At 43.7% G+C, this 27,069-nt stretch overlaps 2 protein-coding genes across 6 annotated transcripts; one reads left to right on the forward strand and one right to left on the reverse strand.

The window, feature by feature from the left end:
- Positions 1–1,416: 1,416 nt before the first annotated feature.
- LOC128819757 (translation initiation factor IF-2-like) lies at positions 1,417–3,339 on the reverse strand. 2 transcript variants are annotated; one of them, XR_008440740.1, is made up of 2 exons: positions 1,973–3,338; positions 1,417–1,811 (listed from the first exon to the last, which is right to left on the reverse strand). XR_008440740.1 is itself a non-coding variant. In XM_054000078.1 (2 exons), the coding sequence occupies exon 1, from the start codon at positions 2,974–2,976 to the stop codon at positions 2,080–2,082; it is 897 nt and encodes a 298-aa protein (XP_053856053.1). In that variant the 5' UTR covers positions 2,977–3,339; the 3' UTR covers positions 1,417–1,811; positions 2,069–2,079. The 2 variants fall into 2 exon arrangements, 1 of the variants encoding a protein (XP_053856053.1); XM_054000078.1 differs by having other exon boundaries at positions 2,069–3,339.
- Positions 2,409–27,045, forward strand: CDC27 (cell division cycle 27). 4 transcript variants are annotated; one of them, XM_054000010.1, is made up of 19 exons: positions 2,409–2,491; positions 7,683–7,758; positions 10,900–11,047; positions 12,060–12,185; positions 13,093–13,190; positions 13,712–13,866; positions 13,988–14,202; positions 14,665–14,779; positions 16,692–16,825; positions 16,941–17,040; positions 17,274–17,481; positions 18,388–18,560; positions 19,730–19,882; positions 21,127–21,335; positions 22,122–22,239; positions 22,460–22,588; positions 23,297–23,371; positions 24,279–24,459; positions 25,729–27,045. In XM_054000010.1, the coding sequence occupies exons 1-19, from the start codon at positions 2,465–2,467 to the stop codon at positions 25,809–25,811; spliced, it is 2,523 nt and encodes an 840-aa protein (XP_053855985.1). In that variant the 5' UTR covers positions 2,409–2,464; the 3' UTR covers positions 25,812–27,045. The 4 variants fall into 4 exon arrangements, with proteins under 4 accessions (XP_053855985.1, XP_053855986.1, XP_053855987.1 ...); XM_054000011.1 differs by having other exon boundaries at positions 18,391–18,560; XM_054000012.1 differs by having other exon boundaries at positions 16,710–16,825.
- The last annotated feature ends 24 nt before the right edge of the window (positions 27,046–27,069 follow it).

Below are 27,069 nucleotides of genomic sequence, written 5' to 3' on the forward strand. Positions count from 1 at the left end.
AGCTCTGATACCCCTGCTATAGGACGATATTCCTGCTGTAGCCAAGATATTCCTGTGTAGCCACCATATCCCTACTAGCCTTGATATCTCTGCTAGCTGTGATATTCCCACTATAGCTGTGACATCCCTGCCCTGCAACCCAAGAGGCTGCACTCTCACTCCTCTGTGCAGAGCACAGGCCTTGTGTTTGAGCCCCCAGCTTCCATGGAGAAAGGAATAACACTAAATTAAAACCAAAGTGAGATCTGCAAAGAGACAGACAGAAAGCAAGCAGTGGGAAATGACAGAACTGCAGGAAAAGAGGGAAGAGCCAGCCACACTTTAGGGACCTGTTGTGTCTCTTTATAAAGCAGAGTTGGTTTGCAGCAAACCAGGCTGGAATGGTGCACTTGAACAGGCACAGTGTGTATGTCTGTACCTCTGCTTGTGCCTCCATGCCTCTTCCCCTGGCAAGGCTGCTCCCCTGCTCTGGAAAAGTTGAGGATTCCACAGAGAAAGCAGCTTTAGTCCCATGGACATTTATAAAAGCATCTGTGGGTGCCAGTGAGTGACCCCACAGGCAGAATTGCTCTGTAGGACTGAGCAGTCTCTGTAAATCCAGATCTCCAAAGACAACAGCAAACACTGACCTTTTACAGTTTGGATGTCTTACGTGAATTCCAGGGGACTCTGAGGAGAGGTACAAGGAGCCCCCACGCTCCAGAGAGCCTGTATCACCTCAGGCTGTGATAAGACAGATTCTCATACCAAAGAAGGTCTGGATGTCAGTTCTGTGCCCTGGGGAATGGGAGAGACAGATGGAGCCAGCTTTCATCCCCAGGAGGAGTTATCTACAATGCACGAGATCAGGAGGAGGGTGAATATGGACTGTGCTCCTTGAAAGGCTCCTTCCTGGAGCCCCAGACCATGTACACACGCCACCATCATCACCATCAGCAAGTGAGGCCAAAGGCCTTCAGAGGAGGAGACACTTCATGTTACTCACAGCCTCCTTTCATCTGGCAAAATGACTTGGATCGACCTGATTAGGAAACCAGGTGTCCACCCCAGGGGACAGCACTGCTCTGCAGTTAATATTTGTTATTTGTCTCAGGTGCAGGATTGAAGAAAGCTTTGCCTGCGAACACCCTGAGTGCGAACACCCACAGATTCGCTGCCAATAACAAATTTGTAAGTACACCTTTCAGAAGTGCAGAGAAAGAGGGGAAGGAGGCAGGCTGAGCCCTCCTGCTCCACACACAGCTTTTGTTCTCACGTAAACATACAGCCCCTGCTCACGTGTGTTCGGCAGCACATCAGGATCTGACCAAAGCACTGAACACAGCAAGATGGAGCACAGAGTCCGTGTGTGCATCAGGTTGTTGTTATGGCTAATTCAGCAAGCCCACAGAAGGATTTGGATAAGGAAGGCCTCTGCTTGCTGCAGGCGGCTATTGATAGGTCAGTATATTTAATAAATTGAGGTTAATTTGTACATCTTTATTCCGTTCTTTTGCTAAAGCTCTGTGTGTCAGATATTGCGCTTTCAAACACATCCAAGTTGTAACTGGCAAATTATCTGCCTTGTACTTATACCCCGGTCTGCCAGTTTTACTCCTGGATATGAGGACATCACAAGGAATTTCTTCACAGAATGGGTTGTTAAACATTGGAAGGGGCTGCCCAGGGAGGTGTCCAAGGAACGACTGGACGTGGCACTCAGTGCTCTGGCCTATTGACAAGGCGGCGATCGGTCACAGGCTGGACTCGATGGTTTGGGAGGTCTTTCTCAACCCACATGATCCTGCGATTTTCTGACATCCTGGCTGAACCTAGCGGGGAGCACCATCAGCACGGACCCCTCGGTGACGGGGACAGGACCCGGGCCGTGCTAACCCCGACACCGGGAACGGGGGCACGGGAGCCACCAGCCAAACCCAGCGCGGGGGCCCTCGCACCAGCACCCCGAGAGACGCGGGGGTTCCCGACAGACCTGGGGATCCCCAGAGCTCGTTCTGTGGCACCAAGTGCAAGTTCTACATTCCATGGGTGCTCTGAGGGACGAGCCACAGGCCCTGCCGGGCTTCACCTCACGCTCGATCATCTCCGTTCTCGCTCGATCATCTCCGCTCCAGCTCGGCCATCTCCGTCTCGCCTCGGCCATCTCCGTCTCGCCTCGGCCATCTCCGGCGCCGAGTAGTTTCCTCCCGGCTGCCGAGCGCGGCTTTCCCAGCTGTTTTCCGTCGACGCTCGGCTCTTTCCGCCTGCGCCTTCGGGTATTTCCGGCGGACGGTTCGGGTATTTCCGCCGCCGGTTCGGGCGGACTCGGCGCCCGCCGGCCTCGCTCGCTCCGGTAACGGTCGGTGCGGGTTCAAATGAGCCGCGGCCGGGCCGGGCCCCGCCGTGACTCGCTCTGAGCCGGGCCGGGACCGGGGCCACCCCGCTCGGGCTCGGCGACCAGGAGGCGGAGGCCGGGGAGAGCAGGATGACGGTGCTGCAGGAACCCGTCCAGGTACCGACCCCCGGGCGGCTCAGGCCCCAAAGCCTGGCCCGGCCCGGGTTAGGCCGCCCCGCCCGCTCCGGGGCCGGGGCTCCGGGCCGCTCCCTGAGGCCCCTCGGCCGGTGGGCCCGTTGGACCTCCAGCTCCTCCGCCCTCCCTCCTGCCGGAGCCCGCCGAGCTTCCCCTTCCAGCCTCCCGTCCCCATCCCCGGGCCGGCCGCGCTCGCCCCTTTGCCCCCCGGGCCCCTGAGGGAGCTGTCGGTGTCCCCGCCGCTCCTCAACCGATTCGGCTCCCAGCAAAGGGCCCCCCGCGGATCCCCCGGGAGACCTGTTGATACTTCGCTCACCTTTCTGCGTTTGCTGCCGTGTCGTGTTTAAAGGCTCGCAGCGTGCTCGGATCCCTCCGTGTCGTGCGAGTGAGGGACGTTCCTTCTTCCCAAGGAGTTGGTTTTTTCGGATTAATGGGCGACCTAGGAGAGAAAATAATGTAAATTTCATTTTTCTGTCGTGTTTCAGTCTCACTGCAGTTACTCTGATGGGTTTCCTGTTCTTGTGCTCAGCCTTCCCATCCAAAAGTCGTGATTCACAGAATTAAGAGCTGTTTTTTCTTTCCGCAGTTCCTGTATGCCCATTCTCGAACTATTCATAATCTTCATTAATCAGTCGTCTCATTCATATGCCCGTTCCTTTTAAAATATATTTTTAGCATTTTAACAGGATGTTTTGGGCTTTTTTTCTAGTTACAGCAAGAGGTTCCTGGCAGCAGTGTCTTGTTAGAGTATGACTGTGTTCTGTAATGAACATAGTGAGAATTCTTGCTTTTGCCTCTTTCAAATGAAAAGGTGGAAGGGGAGGAAAGGCTCCTGTGGAAAAGCATCCTGCTGACTTGACCCTGTCTGTGGCAGATGGTGACAGTGAGGGCATTCTTGTAGACCAGGGGTTTGTGTCCTTGATGCCACCACTCTCCTCATCCCCTCTGAGAGCAAGGGAAATGCTTTTGGCCACCTGGTCCCTCTCCTGCAGAGGCCATCCTGCACCACTGCTGTTAGCTATGGAGCTGGGCTGGTTGTTTTGCACCGGTTGGGTATTCTAGGAAAACATGGGATTACAACAGAAAAGGAAGCAAGAATGCACTGCGGTGTAAATGAGTGAAGCTGACAGGAAACAATACCAAATGTTTCCAGTGCCGTGCTAACTAGACTGACCAAGTGGAAATATCTGCTCTCCCGAGAGCTCCCTGATAGAAATGTGGGGTCTTGTTGTGGTATTTCAGCAAGGCAAAGACCACTCTAATGCTGTTCTCCATTCTTAACCTCTTCCCAACTTGGATGTTTTGCTACATTCAATATATCTATTTAGATTCTGCTTTTAAATGACAGATCATTCCTTTAGCAGTAGTTCTGTTGCTGTCAGTCTTACTGCTGTTCCTTGCTTACAGGAGTGCTGGTAAGTTTAGGAATTATTTGTGACTGGGTGAAGTCCATTGCATTTCTGAATTCCCAGTTTAGCTGGAGTCCACATACTTAGCTCTGTTTTTATAATTTTCTTAAATGAAATGATTGGGAAAGTTGACAGTAGTTCTCATTTTTGTCATTGCAGAGATTTTTCCTGTCTATTTGTCTGTTCTCTCCCAGCCTTTCAGATGTCTACAGGCCTCAGCATTCCAGGAAAAAACTGTCATCCTTACATCCTCACAGCTGTGATGTTACTTCTTTGTCAGAGTGTGACAGATAAATAGCAGAATTTGTGTTTGATTGTAGCCTTAGAAATGTTGTGCTTTAATTACATGAAATTCATGTCCCAGAAGGCATTCTGGCCACTGGTTCGTTTTTTGCTAACTTTTAAAATTCTTTTAAGTTGAACAGAGTGCCAGAGTTTACACTCCTGTGCTGTACTTCCTGATACGGTCAATTTAAAACCCTTCAGCTCCAACATAAAACTCTGTGTCCCATGTGCTAAGAAACAGGCTGGATGCCTTCCAAATACTTCTGAAAAACATCTTGGAAAGAAAATGAGCACTTTGCTTGGAATTTAGCTGTTCAAGGTGATCATCTGCTGTGACTCACTGGAATGGTGCTTGAACTTGGCTGCAAACTGCAGGACCAACATGTGCTCGTTCAGTGGGCAGAGTTTGTGTAACTGGGGAATGCAGCACAGCCCATCCTGGAGCTCTCCTCCTCCCTGCCCACCCTGAAGACTGAAATCGTGGCAGAATCTGCTTAGCATGGCAATATAGGCTAAACAGCTTGGAAAACAATTTCCAAGGTTGTATAACTGTCAGAGGAGAACATCTCTTAAGAGCTCTTTGGCTTAGATATGAAGTGACACTTGGATAATTCTCAGGATTTTCTGGGTAGAAGATGGACCTGTCTGAATCTGATTTTATTTTCCTGCTCTCCTTTCTGAAGATGCCTTGCTGTAGGGCTGTGTATAGTAGTTTCGGAATTCCCTGTTGATTTTGCATTTCAAATTAATTATTTTAAAAAGTGATTAGGACCTGGAGGTTCATCCTCTCTGCAAGCACACTTGAATAAAATGTGGAAACACTTCCAAGTTTTCTCCTTCCTATGAGGCAGCCCTGAGAACACTCTTCTGGTGTGGTTTAGCAATTGTGTACCACTGGTGCTGTGTACATGCATTGTGCTTCTTCTAGAACAAACTAAAATACTGTGCTGTATTGAGATTAATGTTCCTGTCCTAGATGGTGGGCAAGAAATCCTCTTTTTTGAGGCACAGTCATGGTTTAGGCATCTGTTCTCATGGACAATTATTGCTGCATAGGTATGGCTGATTCCCTGCTGCCTTCCTTTCTTCTTCCTGCTCTTTTAGAGACTGTGTGAGGAGCCAGACTCCAGCATAGGTCAGCTGAGAGCAGGAGGCACATTTTGGGCTGCAAAATGATAATTGCTAGAGAACAGGGATTCTCCCAGCCCGTTTCTTGCTTTCACTGGGACTCTGCTCCACAACAGTTGTTATTTGAGCCGGTGTGTAGTGTAACTTACAAAGTGGTTGTGACATAGCCCCAAATCCCTCCTGTCCCCTCTCAGCCTTTGGCAGGATTGTTCCTGGCAACTTGCTCTGGTTTGAGCAGTCAGATGACCCTGATTTTCCCACTCCCACCCCCACACCTTTGTTTTGTAAGCTGGCTGAGTTACAGCCCTGCAAAGACAGGATTTTTAACCTGCCACAACTTGGCTGGGCTCCTCTAAACATCACTTGTGACTTGGTGAAGGAAGAGCTGCTTTTGGGAGCAAGAGAAATGGGAGACCTTGGGTTGCTCTGGCTTCAGGATGGCTTAAAAGATTGTAACCCTGACCTTCTATCTCCCTGTTTGTCCTGCTCTGTCTGCAGGGCGTGGAACCACCTTCAGCCTGGGATCCTTTCAAGGCAGCAGGGAGGAATCACTTCAGCAGGCTCTGAGGCTCAGTTATCTGAAATACAGAATACAACCAGAGAGAAACAATAGTGTGTTTGTATTGTAACGATCAAACTAAGAGAATTCACTTTTAAATACGTCCAAGTACTTTCACACAAGCTTAAAAGCACCTGTTGACTTCTTAAGCATATTCTTGGGATCTACTGATAGGAGAAAACAGATTCTCTGTAGAGATTTGTTTGTAATATTCCCTGTAGTACTTGGGAGCCCTGGTGTGTGCTGTTCATGACGGCTGTGTGGGCTTCCCGTGAAGAGAGCTTGCACAGTTTTCACACCCTGTGTTTGTCAAGTTTGTGTTGGAAGAAGTAGCATATGGTACATGTAACTCTGTGATGTTTGGATTTTTTTTAATTTTTTTTTTTTTCAAATGAAATTGGCACTTGCCTTTCCAGCTGGGAATAGCACTGCAGGGCAGTATTGCTTTCCCTGTGGAAGATTTCTTTTAGTTTTGGAGTGTCTCATGGGTTTTAAAGCAAATTCTATTTGTCTTTGGTTGCTGATGAATATTAGAGAAACTAGAGATCACAGCGCCTTGAATTCATAAGTTCAGATCTCATTTGGGATCAGTAATAGCAAAACTACTACAAAATGGCTCTTTGCTGCTGATGGAAAAGGGCTTTGGAACTGAAGCAAAGACCCCAGATGGGAAGGAACTGCTGTTCTGATCCCATCCCTGCCCACCTTGGAGCACAAACACTGATGAGCATGCACAGCACCCCTGGAGTAGGTGGGGAGGAAAGGCTGAACAGATCTTAGATGATTTTTCAAATCCCAGCCTTCTTTTATAGATAACAGACAACTTTTAATGTGATCTGAAGAAAGTTAGCCGAGCAGTTTGTGTGAAACCCTCTTATCCCAGGCCTGGACAGCTCTTGTACAGCTGTCTACTGGTGACAGCAGTGCAAGTAAATGTCACCTGCTTTGCTGGTGTGCAGGTTGTACATCTGTGTGCATGTTTGTTCCACTGGAGTTGTGCCATCCTTCCAGTCTGCACAAATATTGATTGTCACAAACTCAAACTTGGTGCTCGTGAAAAAGAAAACAGTACCTGGGAGCAGGATTTGGCCAAGTGTGAGTGTGTGAGCAAAACCAGAAGTAGGTTTGTGTTCATCTGTGGCTGTAGAATACAGCTTGTCTGTTTCACTTGCATTGCACTTGCTCTCGGGTGCTGCTTCACAGTTGGTGACAGGGAAGAGGTGGCTGAAGATCCAGCAAAATGCTGCACAAAAAGCAGTGGCTCCTGTTCACCTTGGCCCTTAAGGGAACACTGATGCCTCTTCAGGGAAGATCCTTTATACAAAGATGTTTAATCAACACAAGTCTCATCTTGACCATCTTGAACACTGAGAGGTTTCTGGGCCTGTTGGGCTTTGATTTGGCATCTCGGGGAGATGCTTTAATGGGATACTCTGACCAGTTGGGCTTGGATTTTGGTTTTATCTTTCCTGAAGGTGTTGTTGTTTGGTGTTGAGCTGTGCACCAGGCTAAGACTCGGTAACTTCTGAGGGGTTTGGATGATTATGGCTGGTAATGAGTGAGAAACACTCCAAGGTTCATACATGACTTCAGTGCAGAATTTAGTGGGGCTTTTAAAGCCTCCTTACTAATAGCTGAAACAAATACAACTTGGCTGGCATGTTCATCCTCCCCTTTTGTTTTATGGCTCTATAAAACCAAGCTGAACTTTGCCTTTTGACAGTAAGAGGTAATGAATTTTTTGCATTTTCAAAGCTCCCCACTAAATGAAGATGGTTTTCTTGCCTTGCAGGCTGCTATCTGGCAAGCACTGAACCACTACGCGTATCGCGATGCCGTGTTCCTCGCAGAAAGGTTATATGCAGAAGGTGTGTACTTTGCAATTGTAAAGCTGATGCTTTTTTTTTTTTTCCATTTTATTTTGGGATTTGTGAGCCTCTGCTCCTGCTTTATTTTCCTCCTGTTCTGATAATGAAGTTTAGCTTTCTGCTTGGGGAAGGCAGAGGAATGCCTTGCAGTTAGGTTGGAAAATCAAATCATGCAACAGCAGCAATGTTATTTTACAGTAAAATCTCCTTAAAATTCAAATTTGTGTGTTTAAGTGCAGTGTTTACAGTGATCTGGTTTATGGTATCAAATGGGAGGATGTTGGGGGTTTTTTAATAACCCTCAAGCATTGCATGTCTTCCAAGGGCACTTGAGGATAGATGCAGCACACAAATTCTACAAATTGGCTTGACATTGAAAGCTGTCTTTGCTAATAATGCTGCTCAGATATGTTGATTGGCTCAAAGAGAGTCTTGTGATGGTGAGAGAAAAGCACTGTGAAATTGAGACAGGTGAGAATCAAAACATATGGAACAGGTATCTCCTGCTGAATCCTGCTAATTGTTACTTCATTGTAAAGCTGTCAGGGCTGGGGTGTCTTGGACAGTGAGCAGGCAGCAGTAACACAAATCTGTACTTTCTCTGGGTCCTTCAAACACTTTTTTGGTGTATTCTAGCACCTTTTATTTCTTGAACCTTTTCTCCATGACCTCAGATAAGCTTTTTGTTCTCCTGTACTTCTTTTTCCTTGATACTGGTGGTCAGCTTTCCTTCTTTGTTTTGAAAGGTATTGTTCCCTAACCACTAACACACAAAAAAAATACTCCAAAAAATTTCTCATGCTAAACAACCTGAGCTTATAGTTTGAATTAAACTGTATAAGCTATTTCATGCTCTGTTTTGTAATGAAATAATTTGCCTGCCATGCCCACAATGCAGTTCTTAACAATGGAAGCACAAACCTAAGTTTTGAGGAATAAAGGCTTCTTTTTCCTTGTGTCAGGGTTACAAATGGAATCTGGGGTGTTTGATCTGATGCTGAAATGAGAAACGTTGTGTAGAATATTATGAAACCTGATAATCCAGGTGTTTATGAAGAAAATAGTATTTTAGTGATGACAGAGCTCCCCTGAACACAACACACTGTGAGGTGCAGGGAAATGGTAGATTGAAGGTAATTGCCAAGGATTTAGGACCAAAGAGAATCCACTTTTTGCAGCAGCCAGGAGAAAAATACCTGACTTGATAGTGACACATCTTTACAGAATAATTCTCTGCAAGAATACTTCAAACAACCTTTTTCAATGGCCAGCAGTGCTGAGAGAAAGCAGCGTGAATGCTGACACTTGGTGCAAGCAATTAACTGCTAACAAAACATCTGGCTCCTGGTTAAAATAAGTGGCTACACTGCAGAGTGGAAGCTGCAGAAGCTGCTCCATGTTGGCAGGAGTGATTTCACCCTGAGCAAAACTTCTTTTAAGTCTACCTGCAATTACTGTCCTTGATGGGACATCTGTGGCTTGGTCGTTTCCCAGAACTCTCAAAGTCTGTTAAAGTAGTGGATAAAAATTGATTTAGCTTGAATTTTCAAAAAGATCTTCTGATGTTTTTAGGATAAGGCTAATAAAATGTCCTATGTTTGGGTCTTCTGTTTCCATTGTCACTTTCTGGGTGATGACAAAAACAAAATAGTCAGTTTTCAGTGAAGCAAAGGATTTGGGCAAATTCCCAAAGAGGTTTTTATACAATGCTCATATTGATTTTTCTAAAGATTTCCCTATAGGTGGGCGAACAAACATCAAAATTGTTTATTTAATGCTGAATTCCATTTGCAGGATAATGTCTTCTGAAAGGTATAAAGGTAATGTGGGTTTATTAAGTGGTTGGAGTTTGAAGTTGCTTGTGTTCATACACAGCTTTTGATTTAAAATATCATTGTGTGAGGGTGATTTGAGTGTAACATTTGGGGAAGTGCAGAGTGGGTTAAGCCACCATGGATATACAAAATCTGTGACTTTACAGAAAGGATTAAAATCACTTCAGGGATTGATTCTGTCCTTTATGGTTTAATCACGAGTGGGTCTGACCTCAGTCTCAAACCTGGATGTCAAGTCAAGCTCTTTGAGTAGAACATCCTCAGTGTGGTACATAATTCATTGCAGTGGAAGAAAATTTGGAAACAGACATCAATTCCAAATAGTTCCAGTCTCTGCCATTAGCAAGTGTTTCTGCCCTGATCCCTCTTGTTCCCTGTTTAAATAGAGATGACTTTCCTGATGCTTGACTACTTCATCCAGAATTTAGAAACCCGTGAGATCTCAGCTAGGGAAAAGGATTTATGGAATCACAGAATCCCAGAATGGTTTGGGTTGGAAGGGACCTCAAAGCCCATGCAGTCCCACCCTGCCATGGGCAGGGACACCTTCCACCATCCCAGGTTGCCCCAAGCCCCATCCAGGTTGTAGGAGAACTTGTCCCTATTGCTAGTTCCCAGCATAAAGCAGCCAGAGCATCTGAATGGTGCTGTTAAGCCATGTTCCCAATAAAGTAATGAGAGTAGGCAGCAAAAAGGACAGGACTCAACTTTAATTGTCATTAAAATCAGAAAATCTTCTCCACTGAGTCATGTGAAGGTAAAGCATTGAGTGCTTTAGAACAAGAACAGAAGTAAAATTGCAAATGGAAAAAGACCACTTGAAATTGGGATTAAAACTGACTACTTGGGCTGGAATAGATCTTCCTTCTGAAAGTTGTTGTACTTTGTAACAGCCATCCAGTGTTCCAGTGTTTATGCACTCCTTAAAGTAGTGCAAGGTGTTGGTGGCAGGTGTGGTGACACTCTGAGCCAAGTCAGTCTTGGTGTGGCCAACAGGTTGTTAAAGTAGCTCTGGCCTGGCTGCTTTGCTTGGCTTGCTGCTGTTCTAACTGCAAGCTGGCTCATCACTTATTCAGGTTGGGTAGCCAGTAGGATCAAAGTTCCTTTAAAGCTGTAGATGTTGAGTTCATCTGACTAGCCAAGGAAATGGCATAGGAAGTTTAATCACCAACAGATAAAGACGACTTCATTCAGGAATGAATTTCTAATACCAATACCCATCTTGTCCATAGCTGGCTTTTACTCCCTGCCCCCAAATTTTTTGTACGAAAATGATTAACATCTAACTGATGATTTTGTTTTCCAGTACACTCAGAAGAAGCACTGTTTTTACTGGCAACGTGTTACTACCGCTCAGGAAAGGCCTACAAAGCTTACAGGCTCCTAAAGGGACACAGCTGTACCACCCCACAGTGTAAATACCTGCTTGCAAAATGTTGTGTGGACCTCAGCAAGTAAGTAAATCCTTCATGTTCTGTCCAGGGTTATGAATGGATTTTTTTTTTTTTTTGGCTTGGATTTCTCTTTGGAAGATGTCATCTTGTATAAACTAGAGATTCATTGGTCCTTTAGCACAAAAGATTACGAGTTCAATTTATTTTGCTTTCAGATATGGATCTAATGAGCATTAACCCATGTTGCAAAAACATCTAAAAGTTGTTGAGTAGCTTAGACAGGAATTGCCAAGCTGTGCAGAGAGAAAACAGACCTCTATGAGCTTATTTATACAGCTCTGCCTTACTTTCTTGTGGGGATGGTCTGTGCTGATAGAAGCATACACCTACAAGTAAAATTTCAAGTGGTGGCAAGAAAAGATGATTTGTTTGTTCAGGTGTTTGGGCTCAGCTGCCTGAAAAATGCCTCCTACCCCAGCAGTTGTATAAAGTAATTTTGAAGCCTGACAGCCAGTGGCCCATTCCATGTGAGTGCTGCTGTTCCTGCAGGTGGAGGAGGTACAAATTGAGCCTTTGTTCTCCTTTTGAGCTCTTCCTGCAAGAAAGAAGGGCATTAAAATCCATGATCTCTGCCATATCCCAGTATTGGCTCTTAACTCAGTGCATGAGGGGCCTTACAGATTGTATTTCTTTGGGAAACAAAGCCAAATTAACCACTGGTTTTGCTTAGATAAAGCACTTTCAAAGATGAAGTGCCTTGAAGATTCTCTTGTCCTTCATGCTAGGATTGATCACTTTTGGAAAAGTCATGCTGAATTTTGTGCCTCTGCTTTTGGGTTTGTTTTGTTTTTCTTCCCTCCCAGTAGAGCTGTTTGACTGCAGAGTCCTGAACCTCCTGTTGTAGAGGAATCCATGGGTTACTTAATGTTCATTTGCAGGAACTGGTTTGTGGTTTAAAACCTGTGAACACTGACAGTGGATTTCTGTTTTTTTGTTTGCAGCAGGGTGAAAACACTGGACTGCCAGTACTGTGAGCCTTGTAACCCCTTTAAACCTCTTGTTTTTTAAAAAGGCTTGCAGAAGGAGAGCAGATCTTGTCTGGTGGAGTGTTGAATAAACAGAAAAGCCATGATGACATTGTTATGGAGTTTGGTGACTCTGCATGCTTTACACTCTCCTTACTGGGACATGTCTACTGGTAAAGTTGCTTTTTCATTTTGCCCAATAAAGGTGGAAGGTTTTTACATGACCAAGCCCAGGTTTAGTCAAACATCTCAGTCATTACAGGAGACACCTCTCTCTGGGTTACACCATCTTGGAGCACGATAAATTCAGGTGGATAGTTGTGGAATTAGTCTGATTTGGGAATGGTTAATTTTAGTTTTCACCCAAAGACTTTTTTGGGTGGATAAGAATGCAACCCAAAAGTCTGAGATTTTTAGATACCTTTAGATTTGCTCTGTATTCTTCCCTAAGAAAAACTCTCAGCTTGTTTCTCACTGTTACTATTTAGATTTTTACTATCTGTGTTACACACGTGTAGCTCTAACCCTCAAATCAAAGTTCTGAGGGTGCCAGGCAGAATAACTTGACAATTGTAAGTGTTTTGATTTTGCTAAGATGCAAGAAGGGTTTCAGTAAATGTGAATGATTCATTGGAGTAGTTGGGCTCTTGGATTGTTCTCTACTATATCTATTTTCAATTATTTTCAAAATTATTTCTTTGTAGCCAAATACTTTAAGTGTTCAATTTAGCTGCTAATTTATTTGCAAAAATGTTATCCATAGATACTTAAGATGGCTGGAAGGCTGGCAATCAGGTTACTGTTGGCAAAAAAAAGAAACAAGCTGTTGCAAAGAACTGCTTCTTCCTAAAAATGAAAATTCTCAAGCTATTCTAGTGCTTATGTAACTTTTTTTGACAACTGTGTCTAAATATGTCAAGTAACTTCAAAAGAACTCAGTATTTCTTGGGCTTGAAACATGAGGAATGTTTCTATGCCTCTCAACATGTTTTTGTTTCTCAACTCCTCTTCTGGAAAACTCTTCTTGAACAAAAATGCTGTTCTGAAGTTTCCCTGTGAACTGTTTCATTCTTTTTGCAGCAAGACAGACCGGCTTGCCAAAGGATCAGAATGTTACCAAAAGAGCCTTAGTTTAAATCCTTTCCTCTGGTCTCCTTTTGAATCACTATGTGAAATAGGTGAGTCTACAGAACTGTTTTACTCATGTAATTCTTGGGAGAGATTTTTGTGAGCAGCAATTAATTTAAAATACTTTGCCATTGTTTAAAACTTCTGTCTTGTTTTCCATCTTCATTATTTATGCATTTTTGGATCTAACAATCCAAATGTGCTTTCCAGCCTACATTTAGTAGACACTCGCTTAGAACCTGTTTCTAAGAATAGCTTGAAAAAACAATATATGAAAATTATTAAAAATATTGATTGTCTGGGGTTTTGTAGCAGAAGAATGGAAGAATACTTCTGCTTTAGTACAAAGGGCTCAGAGTGACCTGGTCTAGTAAAGGGTGTCCCTGCTTATTGCAGAGGGTTGGAATGACATGTTCTTTAAGGTCCTTTCCAACCCAACCCTAATGTTCTATGATTCTATGAAATGTTTTAAAACACTTCTCAAATCCTTTGTCCCCTATCCTTGATTCAGACTTGAATATTCAGTATATAGACCCAGGAATAATTATTAAATCTCCTTCCACTCTTACAGGTGAAAAGCCAGACCCTGACCAAACATTTAAATTAACATCCTTACAGAACTTCAGCAGCTGTCTGCCCAACACTTGCACAACAGTGGTGTCTAATCACAACATATCCCACAGACAGCCCGAGAGTGTCCTCATGGAGACACCCCAGGACACAATTGTGAGTTTTGCTCGAGTCATTGTAAAATCATTTGTTGAAATCAGTTTGTTTTACCAGCTTAACTGAAAAACGTTTATTAAACTATACCCTGAGTACCTAAGAGCTGCCTTTTATTCTTCAGGAATTGAATAGAATCAACCTAGAATCCTCCAATTCGAAGTATTCCTCCTTGAATTCAGATTCTTCCATGTCTTACATTGACTCGGCTGTGATTTCCTCAGATTCTGTCCCCCTGGGGTCAGGAACTGCCATATTGTCCAAACAGGCTCAAAATAAACCAAAAACTGGACGGAGTTTACTGGGGGGACCTGCAACTTTGAGCCCACTAACTCCAAGGTAAGTCCTTGGGATGGCCAACTTCTGCCCAGGGCTGAGCTGCTGCTGCTGTTTGGGCTTTGGAGCAGGAGGGCTGGAGCTGCACAGCACACTCAGACACACGTGGTGGTAGAATTTGTGAACAATGCTGTACAAGGGAAACCCAAGCAACTTCAGGAAGTTGCTCCTGGTGTTGATCTCTTCTTGTTTTTAAACGAGCAGTTGGTTATTTGGAGAGGAATTGTTGATTCAAGATATTGCTTATTGCAATCTCTGAAGGAATATGCTACTGCTGTAGAATAAACATTATTATGAAAGGCTACTGTAAAGAGCTTTTCTTGAAGTCCAACTCCTGATGATCCTGTGGGTCCCTGCCAGCTCAGGATATTCCATGAACTGGGTGTGTGTTTTAACCCCTGCATCAGACCAGCTCTCTAGGTCTAACATTCACACACTGACCCTTGCTCTCTGGTTTGTCCTCAGCTTTGGAATTTTGCCACTGGAAACCCCGAGCCCTGGAGATGGATCCTATTTACAGAACTACACCAACTCCTCCTCTGTAATCGATGTGCCATCCACCGGAGCACCTTCAAAGAAGGTACCTTGCATTCTGGAGCTCAGCTGCTCTTCTGACAGCTTGACATTGCAGTGCACTTTTAAGAAAAATCCATAATACAGAGGAAAAAACATATGAGCTAAGTTTTCCCCCCAGATGCCCAGGCTGTAGTTGTGGACTAACCTAGGGAAGATCTCCTGTGTTCTGTCCACCTCCCATCACAGAGGGTTCTACAAACACTGAAGCTTCCCAGCAACAGCAAATTCAAACTTTACAGTTTGCAGGGTGGAGTGTGAAGACTTGGAATTGTTTTTTATTTATTTATTTAATGTATTTTCTGAAGTCTCAAGAGAACTGAAGCTACTGATCTCTTGCAAGTAATTCTTGAGTTGTAGTTTACAGACCAGAGTAATAAAAATCCTGCTGCTGGTCTGTGAAGGACTGAGAGAATGGTGCTGTTTCACTCAGCAAAGTCTTGGGTCGAGGAAACTAAAAAATGTCTGCTTTACTCAGGAAGAGACTGCTGTAGTTGCCATAGTGATAAATGAGAGGTGGAATGTTGGTGACAGTTGAAGAACTATTTGTTCCTTTCTAAAAACAAAAACCTGATGATTTTTCCCTGTATTTTTAGTCACTCTACAACTTGCATGAGGGGTGTTGGTGTTTTATAGGGGGCACTATTTTGAAATAATGTTGAATCTGTCAAAAAGTAGAACTTTAGTTGCCACATTTGCTCTGGACAAATCTTGATGCTGTGCCATTCTGAAAGGGAAATTTGGGACCTGTGCTAAAACGGTCAGTTAGAAATGTGCTTTGTTTGGCTGATCCAATTCCCACCCTGTGCTTGCTCAGGACCATTTGGAAACAGTGGCAGGTGGTGGGCTGTGCACATACAGGAAGGTGAATTTCCACGAGTCTGAAAATGGAAATAAAGTTAGTAAGGGGCAGCTCTTCTGAGAGCTGAAGAGCTTTGGGAAATCAAGTCGGATTTGCTGCTGTTTTGTTGCTTTGAGTGTGACACAGCAGCACTGAGGTGTAAATTTCACTACACCACACTTCGGCCCTGCCCAGATGGAGCTGTGCTGCTACCAAAACACAAATACATTTTAATAAACAACTTAAATTCTGGCTCGTGCTCTGTCCAGAGCAAATAGTGACTGTGCCAGTTCCGCTTTGCTCTTCCAGTTCTGTGTCAGACAAGGTTTGGTGGAGCTGTGGCTGAACAGAGGCAGTTTCCTAGGAAACACTTACATAAGTGAATGAAGCATTAGGATGAATCCAAAGGCTTCCTGTCTGAGTGGGCAAGTTTCCTTGCTGGCCACCTAAACCATCCTCTGGTAACAGAGTCTGGGAAAGGAACAGGACAGAGCTTTAGGGCTTGGATAATGCACAAACTGACATTGCTTGTGCTGGTGTTGATCCACTTGTCCCTTTCTGGGGTCTCTTCCAAACAGCCATCACTGAAGTGAATGTTGGTGTCCCTGGAGTGGGCAGAAAGATAATTTTTTAAAGCTTTTTAAATAAAATATGAAGAGGAGGATCTGTTCTGAAAACAGGCTGAGGTGCTGTGCAGTTTGTGAGAGGCTTCTGAATGGGATTGTAATAGGATAATTAAAAAACCTTTTTCTTTCTATTTTTCATGCTTTTTTTTTTTACAGCTTTCTGCAGGAAAAAGCCTTTAAATATGATGTATTTTAATTCCCTTTTGTTGTTGCACAAGCACTTTATCATACAGTTTCTTGCCATTAGATGGAGTTTCTATATCTTCAAATAAAATGCATACACTTTGTAGACTTGGTGTTATTAACAGGTAGAAGGAGAAACACTTTTGATGGTTTGCCCTGGGCGTGGGGGAACCCTCTCCTTTATTAAAATAATTCTGTTTCTCCTTGTGCAGCGTTTGGTGGGTGGAGTGGGTTGGAGACTCCTGAGTGACATAATAACAAACCTGTAGAAACTCTGTGTTGTGCAGACTGTCAGCAGGATCAGCCAGGCTGGAACAAAATCTGTCTTCTCCCAGAGTGGGAATAGCCGGGAAGTCACTCCAGTTCTTGTTGCACAAACACAGAGCTCTGGTCCACAGACAAGGTAAAACAAAGTACTGGAGCATTTTTGTTTAAAGCAAAGCTAAAAGCTGTTCCTATTAGAAGTGGAGCAGAGAAGCTTACCTTCCAATGGGTAAATCTTAAATTTTTCTTTTCAGTACAACACCTCAGGTATTGAGCCCAACTATTGCTGCTCCACCCAACGCGCTGCCTCGACGAAGCTCTCGCCTGTTTACCAGTGATAGTTCCACAACCAAGGTACAAAACCTCCCAGTGCTGCAAACCCCTGGCTCCCTCAGCCGTGCCACTGGGCCAACTGTTAATTTCCACGTATTCATAGCACTTTTAGCAGCTTAAGAACAGATTCTGCAGTGAGCAGGGCATGGCTGGGCATGGTTGTTACACATAATTTTACACAATTCACTCTCAAGTTTAGATTTCTGGATATAAAAGACTCTTTTGTATGTAACTCTTACTTTTCTTATTTGCAGGAAAATAGCAAAAAATTAAAAATGAAGTTTCCACCTAAGATTCCAAACAGAAAAACAAAAAGTAAAACAAATAAGGGAGGAATAACTCAACCAAACTTAAATGACAGTTTGGAAATTACCAAACTGGACTCTTCCATCATTTCAGAAGGGAAAATTTCCACTGTTGCACCACAAATCCAAGCTTTCACACTACAGAAGGCAGCAGCAGGTCTGTTTGAGCACTGTTGGACTGTAGTAAAGCCTGATATATTTGGGTTTTAATGTTGCTTCAGTATTTGCTTCTTTCCAATTTCATTTAGTATGCAGCTCTCACCTTTGTATAGTGATAAAAACTGATTTAATTCAACATCTTGTTAACTTAGAAACGTGTGGAGAAATATTGAGAGTGGTAATTGTCAGCAGATACATCTTGTAAGCTCTAGTCCTTATTAATGATTAAAGTATTTTCAAAGTATATAAAGTATTATAAATTGTTATGCAATGTATAAATTAGGATAATAGAATAAGTAATATTATTATGATTGTAAGTGTTACATTGTTATAAAGTGTAACTTCAAAATAATTTATGACAGTATTATCCTTGGAAACTGATTCAAAGGAGTTACTCATAACCCAGTAATCTCTTAACATGGGCTTTATGTGGTCTGTTCTCCCTTGATGTTTCCCATTTGTTTAAAATCAAGTCTTTATTCGGATTGTCAGAAAATCCTAAGCAGAATGCTGAATTCCCCTTGTTTGGCTCAGTAATGTTTCCAGGCAGCAAGAGGATGTATCCATGGCTACCAGGCTTGTGGAAACTGCTCAGACCTAAAGAAATGTTTGAATAGCTGCTGGAAATGCAGAACTCCACTCATCCTGAGCCCCAGAGTTTAAGGACTCATTATTTTCTGGCTTCCCTTACAGAGGCTGATATTCAGAATATCATGCTTATGTTAATTAAGTGTATGATGTTAACAGTACATAAACCTTGTTTGTAAACTCCTGAAGGGTTTTCATAGGCAAATTCAGGGACAGTGCACAAGTGAGAGCTTTTGGGATTAGCACTTCCAAGTAAATAAGTCTCAGCTGTCTTTTTTTTTTTTTTCCACTTTTATTTATTGTGTTTTTCTCCTAGAAGGTTTGATGAGCCTTCTCCGGGACATGGGGAAAGGTTATTTAGCCTTGTGCTCGTACAACTGCAAAGAAGCCATCAATATTTTGAGCCATTTGCCATCCCACCACTACAACACAGGCTGGGTGCTGTGCCAAATTGGGAGAGCTTACTTTGAGCTGGCAGAATACATGCAGGTAGGAACAGGGGCTGGGCCTTCCTCTTCTCACTTTGCTTTGGCAGTTTTACACAAAACCTGCAGATCTCCTCTAAAATACATGAGAAGTTTGCAGTTGTGGTAAATGGATAAATATAAAAGCTACACCTGGAATGGATTTAGGTCTTGAATCTGCTTCATTAGAGCTTTCTCACTGAGCTTTCCTAAAATTTTTTTCTTAATGTTTTTTCCTCTTGTATCCAAGTGTTGGGGTCTCCTCCTTGTGTGTCCTGTCTCTGTCTCCTGCTGTGCTGATGGAATTGTTTGCACTGCACTGTTTTAGAATAGATCACTCAACAATTTGAGCTCTAAACCAAAAAACTTCTCTCCATTCTAGTTAATTCTAATCACATCAGTGACCCAGTTTCCCTTCCAGCCTCACAAATGAAGCATTGGCACAGTGAGGTGATGCCAAACTGCTCCAGAATCAGAAGTGAGCAGTTAAGGGTGATCCCACAGTTCACCTCTCCTTGGCACTGTTGTCCTGACAGCTGCTGTGCCTGTTTGCTAAGTTTTCAAAGCACTCCTTGGCAGAATGTGTGCAGGAGACAAAGCAGAGGGAGGTTTTGAGCTGTGCACGGTCTATTTCCAGATGGAACATGCTGGGTGCTCTCATAGATTATTTAGAAAGGTGAGGCTACAGATTTTAACCACAGAATTCCAGCGTGGTCTGGATTGAAAGAGACTTCAAAGCTCATCCATTCCCACCCCTGCCATGGCAGGGACACCTCCCACTGTCCCAGGCTGCTCCCAGCTCTGTCCAGCCTGGCCTTGGGCACTGCCAGGGATCCAGGGGCAGCACAGCTGCTCTGGGCACCTGTGCCAGGGCCTGCCCACCCTGCCAGGGAGCAATTCCTTCTCAGTATCCCATCTAACCCTGCCCTCTGGCAGTGTAAAACCATCACCCCATATCCTGTCACTCTTTATTGGGATGGTTAACAATCATAACTGGCCCATAAAAGTCTGTTGCACTCTTTCTGATTTTGTGGATGATGATTTTGCCTCGCTCGAGCATGGATAGAATAGAAACAGGAATGCAGCTGAGTCAGCAAAGAGGATGCTCAGGCTGGACGTGAGGCCTTGGACCTTGACCTCTGTGCTCTGCCTTGGTGGGTGGAATTTTATTTTAAGTTTCATTTCTGTTCTCAGGCTGAGAGAATATTTTCAGAAGTGAGGAGGATTGAAAACTACAGAGTAGAAGGCATGGAAATCTATTCAACCACACTCTGGCATCTGCAGAAAGATGTTGCCCTTTCAGTCCTTTCTAAGGATTTGACAGACATGGATAAAAACTCACCAGAGGTATAAAATGCTGTGGGTTTGAATGAGAAGAGGGGAATTGTACGTAGTAAAATCAGTGATTCAGAACAGAGTTTTGAGCTCTAATCCAGTGTACTCTCCAGTGGGAATACACCTGAACATGGCAAAACTGGAGAGGGAGCTGGCAGGGTTGTGTGTTGAACTGCTGATGCCTGAAATGGCTCCTTAAAATTTGAATATCAGCTTATGTGGAACAGGTTGAAACCTTTTATCTGTTAATGGTTATTTAAATTTGCCTTGGCACCATTCAACCAGGAAGATCATGGGTTAGTCAGTCACTCTTGCTGCTGCCAGTGTGCAGAGATAAGGAATATCTTTTTCCTGTACTTTTTAATTGCTATAGCTAATTCACTGGCACTTAAAATATTTGTTCTAGAATTTATTTGCAGACATGATCTTGCACATTTTCATACCAAAGTCCATTAAACTGCAGGGTGTGTGGTAATATAGTCACAATGTGCCAAAACCCAGAAATCTTTCAATGAGTGCCACAGTAAAAATAAAATATGTGAGTAGATAAATGTGCTCTTAAGCAAACTGTAGAGGATATTGGAAATCTTTTTGGTGGAGGAGGAAATCCAATTCATGTTGTCCTGTTAGTTTGTCTAAGAGTGGAAAACAAACTCAGTGAACAGTTGGTGATTGTTGTAAGATTAGTCAGGATAGAGGGAAATGCAGATTCTAATCCAAGGAGTGGAAAATAGTTATGTGCTTTGGCAGTGATGCTGAAAATTTGGGGAAGTGAGGGACCCCGAGTTGTGGTTATTTACAGGGAAAGAGGAGGTTGTTGCTAAAATTCTTCCTCTGCAGATTTCCAGGTTTGTCAGTTGGAGGGAGCTGAAGAAATAAAGTACCATCTCCCCCGTTGTCATTCTTAAATATCAAAGGTGTTTTATTTCTGGCCTTTTCAACAGCTTCAAAAGCTTTAGTCATTAGTCATCAAAGGATCTAATTGGCACAGACTTGTTGGGTGCCTGTGGATTCTCCATTTCTGTGATTCAGCTTGCTTATTTATTCATTTCTTTATTTTAGAACGTGTGTTTAGCCCTGCTTACCTCACAAGAATGAGCCTGAACTAACTGTTGATTTATTCCTATTTTTACTTTTTAATCTAGGAGTAAGTTATTTATAATTATTTAAAGCAGTATAGATAAGGGTGTTCAGCTCAAACTTAGTCACTCAGAGTAGTAAAAAACTACTCTGCTCCTGCCCTGCTGTTGTTGCAGGCCTGGTGTGCTGCAGGGAACTGCTTCAGCTTGCAAAGGGAGCACGACATTGCCATCAAGTTCTTCCAGAGGGCCATCCAGGTGGATCCAAACTATGCCTATGCCTACACCCTGCTGGGCCACGAGTTTGTGTTGACAGAAGAGCTGGACAAGGCTTTGGCCTGTTTCAGAAACGCCATCAGAGTCAACCCCCGGCACTACAACGCCTGGTAGGTCTGGCTTTATCCCCTGCTGCTCCGTGGGGTGCAGAATTCCTCCTGGAGGAGCTTCTCCTGGGTGCTGCCACTGCTGTAATTCCATGGAGTGAGTCTGGTTTGGGTTGGGTTGTAATTCCATGGAGTGAGCCTGTCCAGTGCCACCCCCTGCCATGGGCAGGGACACCTTCCACCACCCCAGGCTGCTCCAAGCCCCATCCAGCCTGGCCAGGGACACTGCCAGGGATGGGACAGCCACCACCTACCTACCACTCTTCCCCCCTGGAAGAGAGCAAAGCCATTCCTGCAGAAGTGGGGGGCTACTTTTACAAGGAAGGCAAAAAATTGCCTTTCTTTTTTGGTTTTCACAGGTTGTTTAGGCTGTATTACCCCAGCTATTTTGTCCTGTTGGGCAGCATTCTTTGTGCATTATGTGTCCTCAGTTGCAGTTGGAGAGATGAGGTCTCAGCCTCTTCATACTTTAGGACACACTTTGTTTCTTACAGCTTTTTAAAGCAGTAAAAGTTAGATCTGTGAGTGTGATAGTGTTAATAACTTTTGTGTCCTTTTATTTAGCAGTTCCTTAGCCAGTCTTGCTGTGTATCACACATCAGTTCTTCAGCCACCCAATGGATATCAGAAAGAAAGAAAATTTCAGACAGCTTTTTCCCCCAGGAAATCCCTTGCCACCCTAGATGGGTTAGCAAGGCTACAGACCATTCCTGCCATGTCGTGTTCACTGACAGAAACTAATTTGGTTAAAATCCAGTGCTGCTTACCAGAGCTGTTTCTCTGCTGCAGGTACGGGTTGGGAATGATTTATTACAAACAGGAGAAGTTCAGTCTGGCAGAAATGCATTTCCAGAAAGCACTTGATATCAACCCTCAGAGCTCAGTCCTGCTGTGTCACATTGGAGTAGTAAGTACAGGGCACTTGGGTGGGGAGAAGGGGTTGGGGTAGAGAGGAGGTGAAGATTTTTCTTCCTGTGAGGAAGCTTGTTCAGACTTGGTCTAGAACTGGGCAAATACTTTCCTAAAGGAGCAGATCATAAGTAACCATGGTCAGAAGGGTTTGTCCTTGTCCAGCAGATGAGCTCTTATTTTTCCCCTTTTGGAATTGTTCTCTCTTTGTGTGCCAGGTCCAACATGCACTGAAAAAATCGGAGAAGGCTTTGGACACTTTGAACAAAGCCATCAACATCGACCCCAAGAACCCACTATGCAAATTCCACAGAGCCTCGGTGTTATTTGCAAACGAGAAGTACAAGGTCAGTCTTGGTGCTCGTGGCAGCCTTGAAATTCCTGTAGCTTGGGAGCCTTGGGAGCTGAATGTTTACAGGTCACCCTGGGCTTGCAGGAAGAGCCTGGGACATGGGAAGCATTTGCTTTGGCAAGTGCCACCCTCACCAGGGTGGCATTAAATGTTTTGATTGTAATAAAATCTGGGGCCGTCAGGTGTCGCTTTTTAAATTATTATTTTAGTCTGACCCACTCTCATGAATTTATACAGAATTACTAAAAAAACTCAGCCAACTGCCCCATATCCAATTACAGCAATAAGAACCAGCTGTTTCCAAGGTTGTGTTGTGGAGTGAAAAGTCAGAAGTGAAGCAGTTTTGGGCTGATCCCCTGCTGACCTGAACCCTGTTTAGAATAAGAGATCTTCCCACAGTGTTTATCCAGCAACTTTTCCTCTGGCCACTGTTTTTTGGCTCCAGAAGACAAGCCAAGTCTGTTTTGAAACTTGCCTCAGAAACGTGTGTGCACACTGAAAGGGAAAACTTTACTGAAAACGTTTTATTATTTCTAACTGCAGACTAAATATTTCTGAGTTGAATTTCTTAATGATGCCAGGTGACTGTCACAGCAGAGTAAGCAGCTCCAGTATCAAGAACTAGTTTAAAAGTAAAGTAGAAGTTTCACTAAAAGTGTTTGGTTTCAAATGCCTAATGTAAACACTCTTTCCAACCTTTCAGTCGGCTTTACAAGAACTTGAAGAACTGAAACAGATTGTTCCCAAAGAGTCTCTTGTTTACTTTTTAATAGGAAAGGTAGGTAAAACTTCACTGTGATTGTGAGTTCCTCAGTTTCCTTTGCTGCTTAGTGAGAAAATTTGATACCTGTCACTAAGATGCTTCCACAAGGAGCAGTATTCTGAAAATTCCCAAAGCTTTAAGTAAGGCTTAGTGCTCACAGCTGTATTATGTGCCAGTTTTTAAATGCAAAGGACAGTTAAAGAGAGCTGGAGATGATAGTCCATCCCTCAGTGAGCACAGCTGGTTACTTGCACATGTAACTATTAAAATATTGAATCATTCTCATGCATTGTGTCAGAAATACTGAATAAGCAGCAGCCACATTCCAGCCTTTCTTGTGTGAATTGCCAGAGAAGTGATCTAGTGGCAGAAATCCTCCTTCCCACCACCACCTCTACTGATAAGCTTTAAATAACTTCTGCAGCTTTCTGCTGGGGAGTGTCTGATCACTTGGAAGCACCAAGACAAACTTCCCTCTAACACAGAGCTGGAGAACTCTCTATCAGCAAGATTTCTTTATTTTGTTTAAACTGGGGAGAGGTAAAAGGATTTGTGCTGAAATGTGTTCACTGGTATTTGTCCAGGAGTAGCTGGACCTCTAAACTGACATGAGTGGCCATGGCTAGACAAACTGAAATATTTTCACTGTTTAAATGCTCAACACAGATAAATAACTTCCTCATCTGCCCTTAATGATAAAGAATCTCTTAGCCGCTAGTTTATTTCTTTTTATTTTTAAATATAAACATTTGCTCTTTCTACACATATTTTTTATTTCCCTTGGGGCTCATATAATAAGTTTTTCATATCCATCCTCTGCTGCTTTCCATAAAACATCACTGAACTGTGGAACATTCATTACCCAAACCTTCTAGTAACAGCTTCATGTAAATGTAGCCTTTTCTGCTTTTTCAATGCTCAGGTTTATAAAAAGCTGGGTCAGACACATCTGGCCCTAATGAATTTCTCCTGGGCAATGGACCTGGATCCCAAAGGAGCCAACAACCAGATCAAGGAGGCCATAGACAAGCGCTACCTGCCCGACGACGAGGAGCCCATCACCCGCGAGGAGCAGATCAGTGAATGCTACCCCTACGAGTCAGGTCTGTGCTCCAGCACAGCAGCTGCTGCCCCTGAGCTGTGGGGAGAGGCCCAGCTTTAATAAGGGAAACATTTCTGCCCAGTGCTGTGAGAGCTCTGGAGGATCTTCACTCAGAATTCATTTGTTTTCCCTACGGAAAGCGTGGCATGAAGGGTTGTGAAATTCCTTCAGGTGTAGTAGGACAGAGATGGTGGTAAATCTACATTTATACAAATCATGGGTGGCTTTAAGAGTATCCCAGGAGAGCAAGATATTCCCAGGGCTGCAAGTATTCCATCATAAAGCATCAAATAATTTCAGAGTAAATGAATGGCAACTGAAGTTGTCTGTAGATGCTTTTTCAGAAGTTAAACTGGATGTTGGATCAAAATACTTGGTGTGCTGAATATAAAAGTTGGCTTTTGATGAAGGCCATGGAAGCAGTTTGATTTGGATCAAGAGAAAATAAAATACGGTGGGGAGTAATTCACAGAAAGGAACAGCCCAGGTTTTTCTTCTCTTGGCTTTTGATTATGAACTTAAATTCTATAAATTTATAGAATTTAACTATATTGACGAATATTGACCTAGCTGCAGGCTGAAATGGAGATAGAAAATAAATGCTAATAAGCAATTTAATTCTCTTCCCACAAAGAAGGAACTATAGCATGATTTGGATTCTTACTAACAGACAAATGGCTGTGTCCTGCAATTCCAGATTCTCAACTGAAAAATAGGGAAAGGTGACAACTGTGTATCACATTGGTTTTTATTGGTCCTGTGTGCTTTTTAATATGGGAACTTTACCCTGCACTGCACTTGTGGAAGTATCCAGCTTTTCTCTCCCTGCTGTTGTAATTGGGGTGATTTCAAGCCCCAGCTCCTTGGGCTGAGCCTGTTCTGACCAGGAGATGGAGACAGAGACTGGAACTGCTGAGCCACACCTGAGCAGTACAGGAAAAAGCCCCAAAGACCAAGCAAACAAGAAAAAAAACTTTAAAAAAAGAAGAAAAAAAAAAAACCCAACAGCTTAGTCTGTCCAATAAGCATAAACAAAATAAGTGTTGGGCTGTGTCACAGTTCAGCTTCCCTGGCTGTGCAGAGAAAGTGTGGAAGAGTCCCACAGCCTCAGCTGAATGACCCTCTCAGGGTACACAGAACAAATTAAAGTCATTTAAGGTAATTTGGGGGGGAAGCAGAATTTTTTTGTTACTGCTGTGGCTGGGCTGGGTGGCAGGGGGAGCTCTGCAGTGGGACAGCCCCTGACCCCGAGGTCTCTTTGTCCCTGCAGTGGGCACAGACGAGTCCCAGGAGAGCAGCATGACGGATGCGGATGACACGCAGCTCCACGCCGTGGAAAGTGATGAATTTTAACCTCCAAGAGCCAGTGTCTGAGCTTGAGTGTGTGTGACTGGTACTGTCGTGTTCTCCCCTTCCTTGGCATCCTGGGTTCTACATCTCTGAGCCAGCACTGTCGTTGTTCTCCACTGACACCACGAGTGCACCTCAGACCTGAACTTACCAGAGTTCATGGCAGTGCAATATCCAGCTGCTGCTGAGTCTGACTAGTTGGCTCTTACACACTTATGGCAGTGACTGAGGAGAAAATGCTGGTTTTGAACTCCCCCTTGCTGGAAAAAAATATCATGGAAGACAGACTTGTGGTTTGCTGTATGGAAGCCAGTAGATGTGGGGATAGTACTAATGACGAGGTGTCTTGTTCTTTTTCCAGAAATGTGTCTTAGATTGGGTCTTTCTTGGTAAGCAGAGTGCTGAACCTCATTTCCAAGTTCTCCAAGGGCAGTGTTGACAAACAGGCTGTTCGAGACTTTTGCATATTGTAGTGTAACTTAAATGCCAGGGAGTGTCAATGACCTTAAAGCTACAGTGTCTTCAGTGAGCAACCAGGACTGGGTGTGTGTCAGGCCACGTGAAACAGCCCTGTCCCTGCCCAGAGTGCAACTGCAGGAGACTCACATTGCAGGATCAGAGCTTTCATCAAATGCTTTCATGTTCTAACCGTGAGTTAATTTATTCACCCGGTTTTGGAAAGGTCAGTGTTTACTTTGTATTTCTGTCAGCACCACCTTGCTTCATTTTTCACGCACCCCTTGACTTGTTCTTCCCCTTTGAAGAATAAAAATTAATAAAGGGAAAAATCAAGAGAGAAATGTAGATACCAATGTAATGTGAAACATCAAACCCTTCATCCTGTGAGAGTGGGAAGACTGGAAGCCTTAATACAATCAGAGCCTTGGTCAAACACATCAAATAATTGTCTCAGATCAGTATCTCCTTAGGTCTGCTATCACTTTGAAAACTATTTTGTAAAGTGTGGTCCAAGCAGGATGCAAAAATGTGCAATTATTTGTCTTTTTCCTTATTTTTTAAGCTGTTTCTTTCAGTTTCCCGTTCTAGGAACACTTTCCTCCAGGGTCTGTTTCTGAGAGGAGAAAGCTGTGCCACATTAGTGAGTCCAAACTGCTCTCTGTAGCATTCTGCAGCAGCAATTGGTGCCCTTTGTGCAGTGATGATAAAGAAAGTGTATGATACAAGCAGTTTTAAAGAGCAATTTATGCCTAATAAATTGGGAATGATACAAATTTCATAGCACCGTATTTGTTGTGATCAG

Source organism: Vidua macroura, chromosome 27 (assembly GCF_024509145.1).
Source record: "Vidua macroura isolate BioBank_ID:100142 chromosome 27, ASM2450914v1, whole genome shotgun sequence".
Taxonomy (NCBI): Eukaryota; Metazoa; Chordata; class Aves; order Passeriformes; family Viduidae; genus Vidua; species Vidua macroura.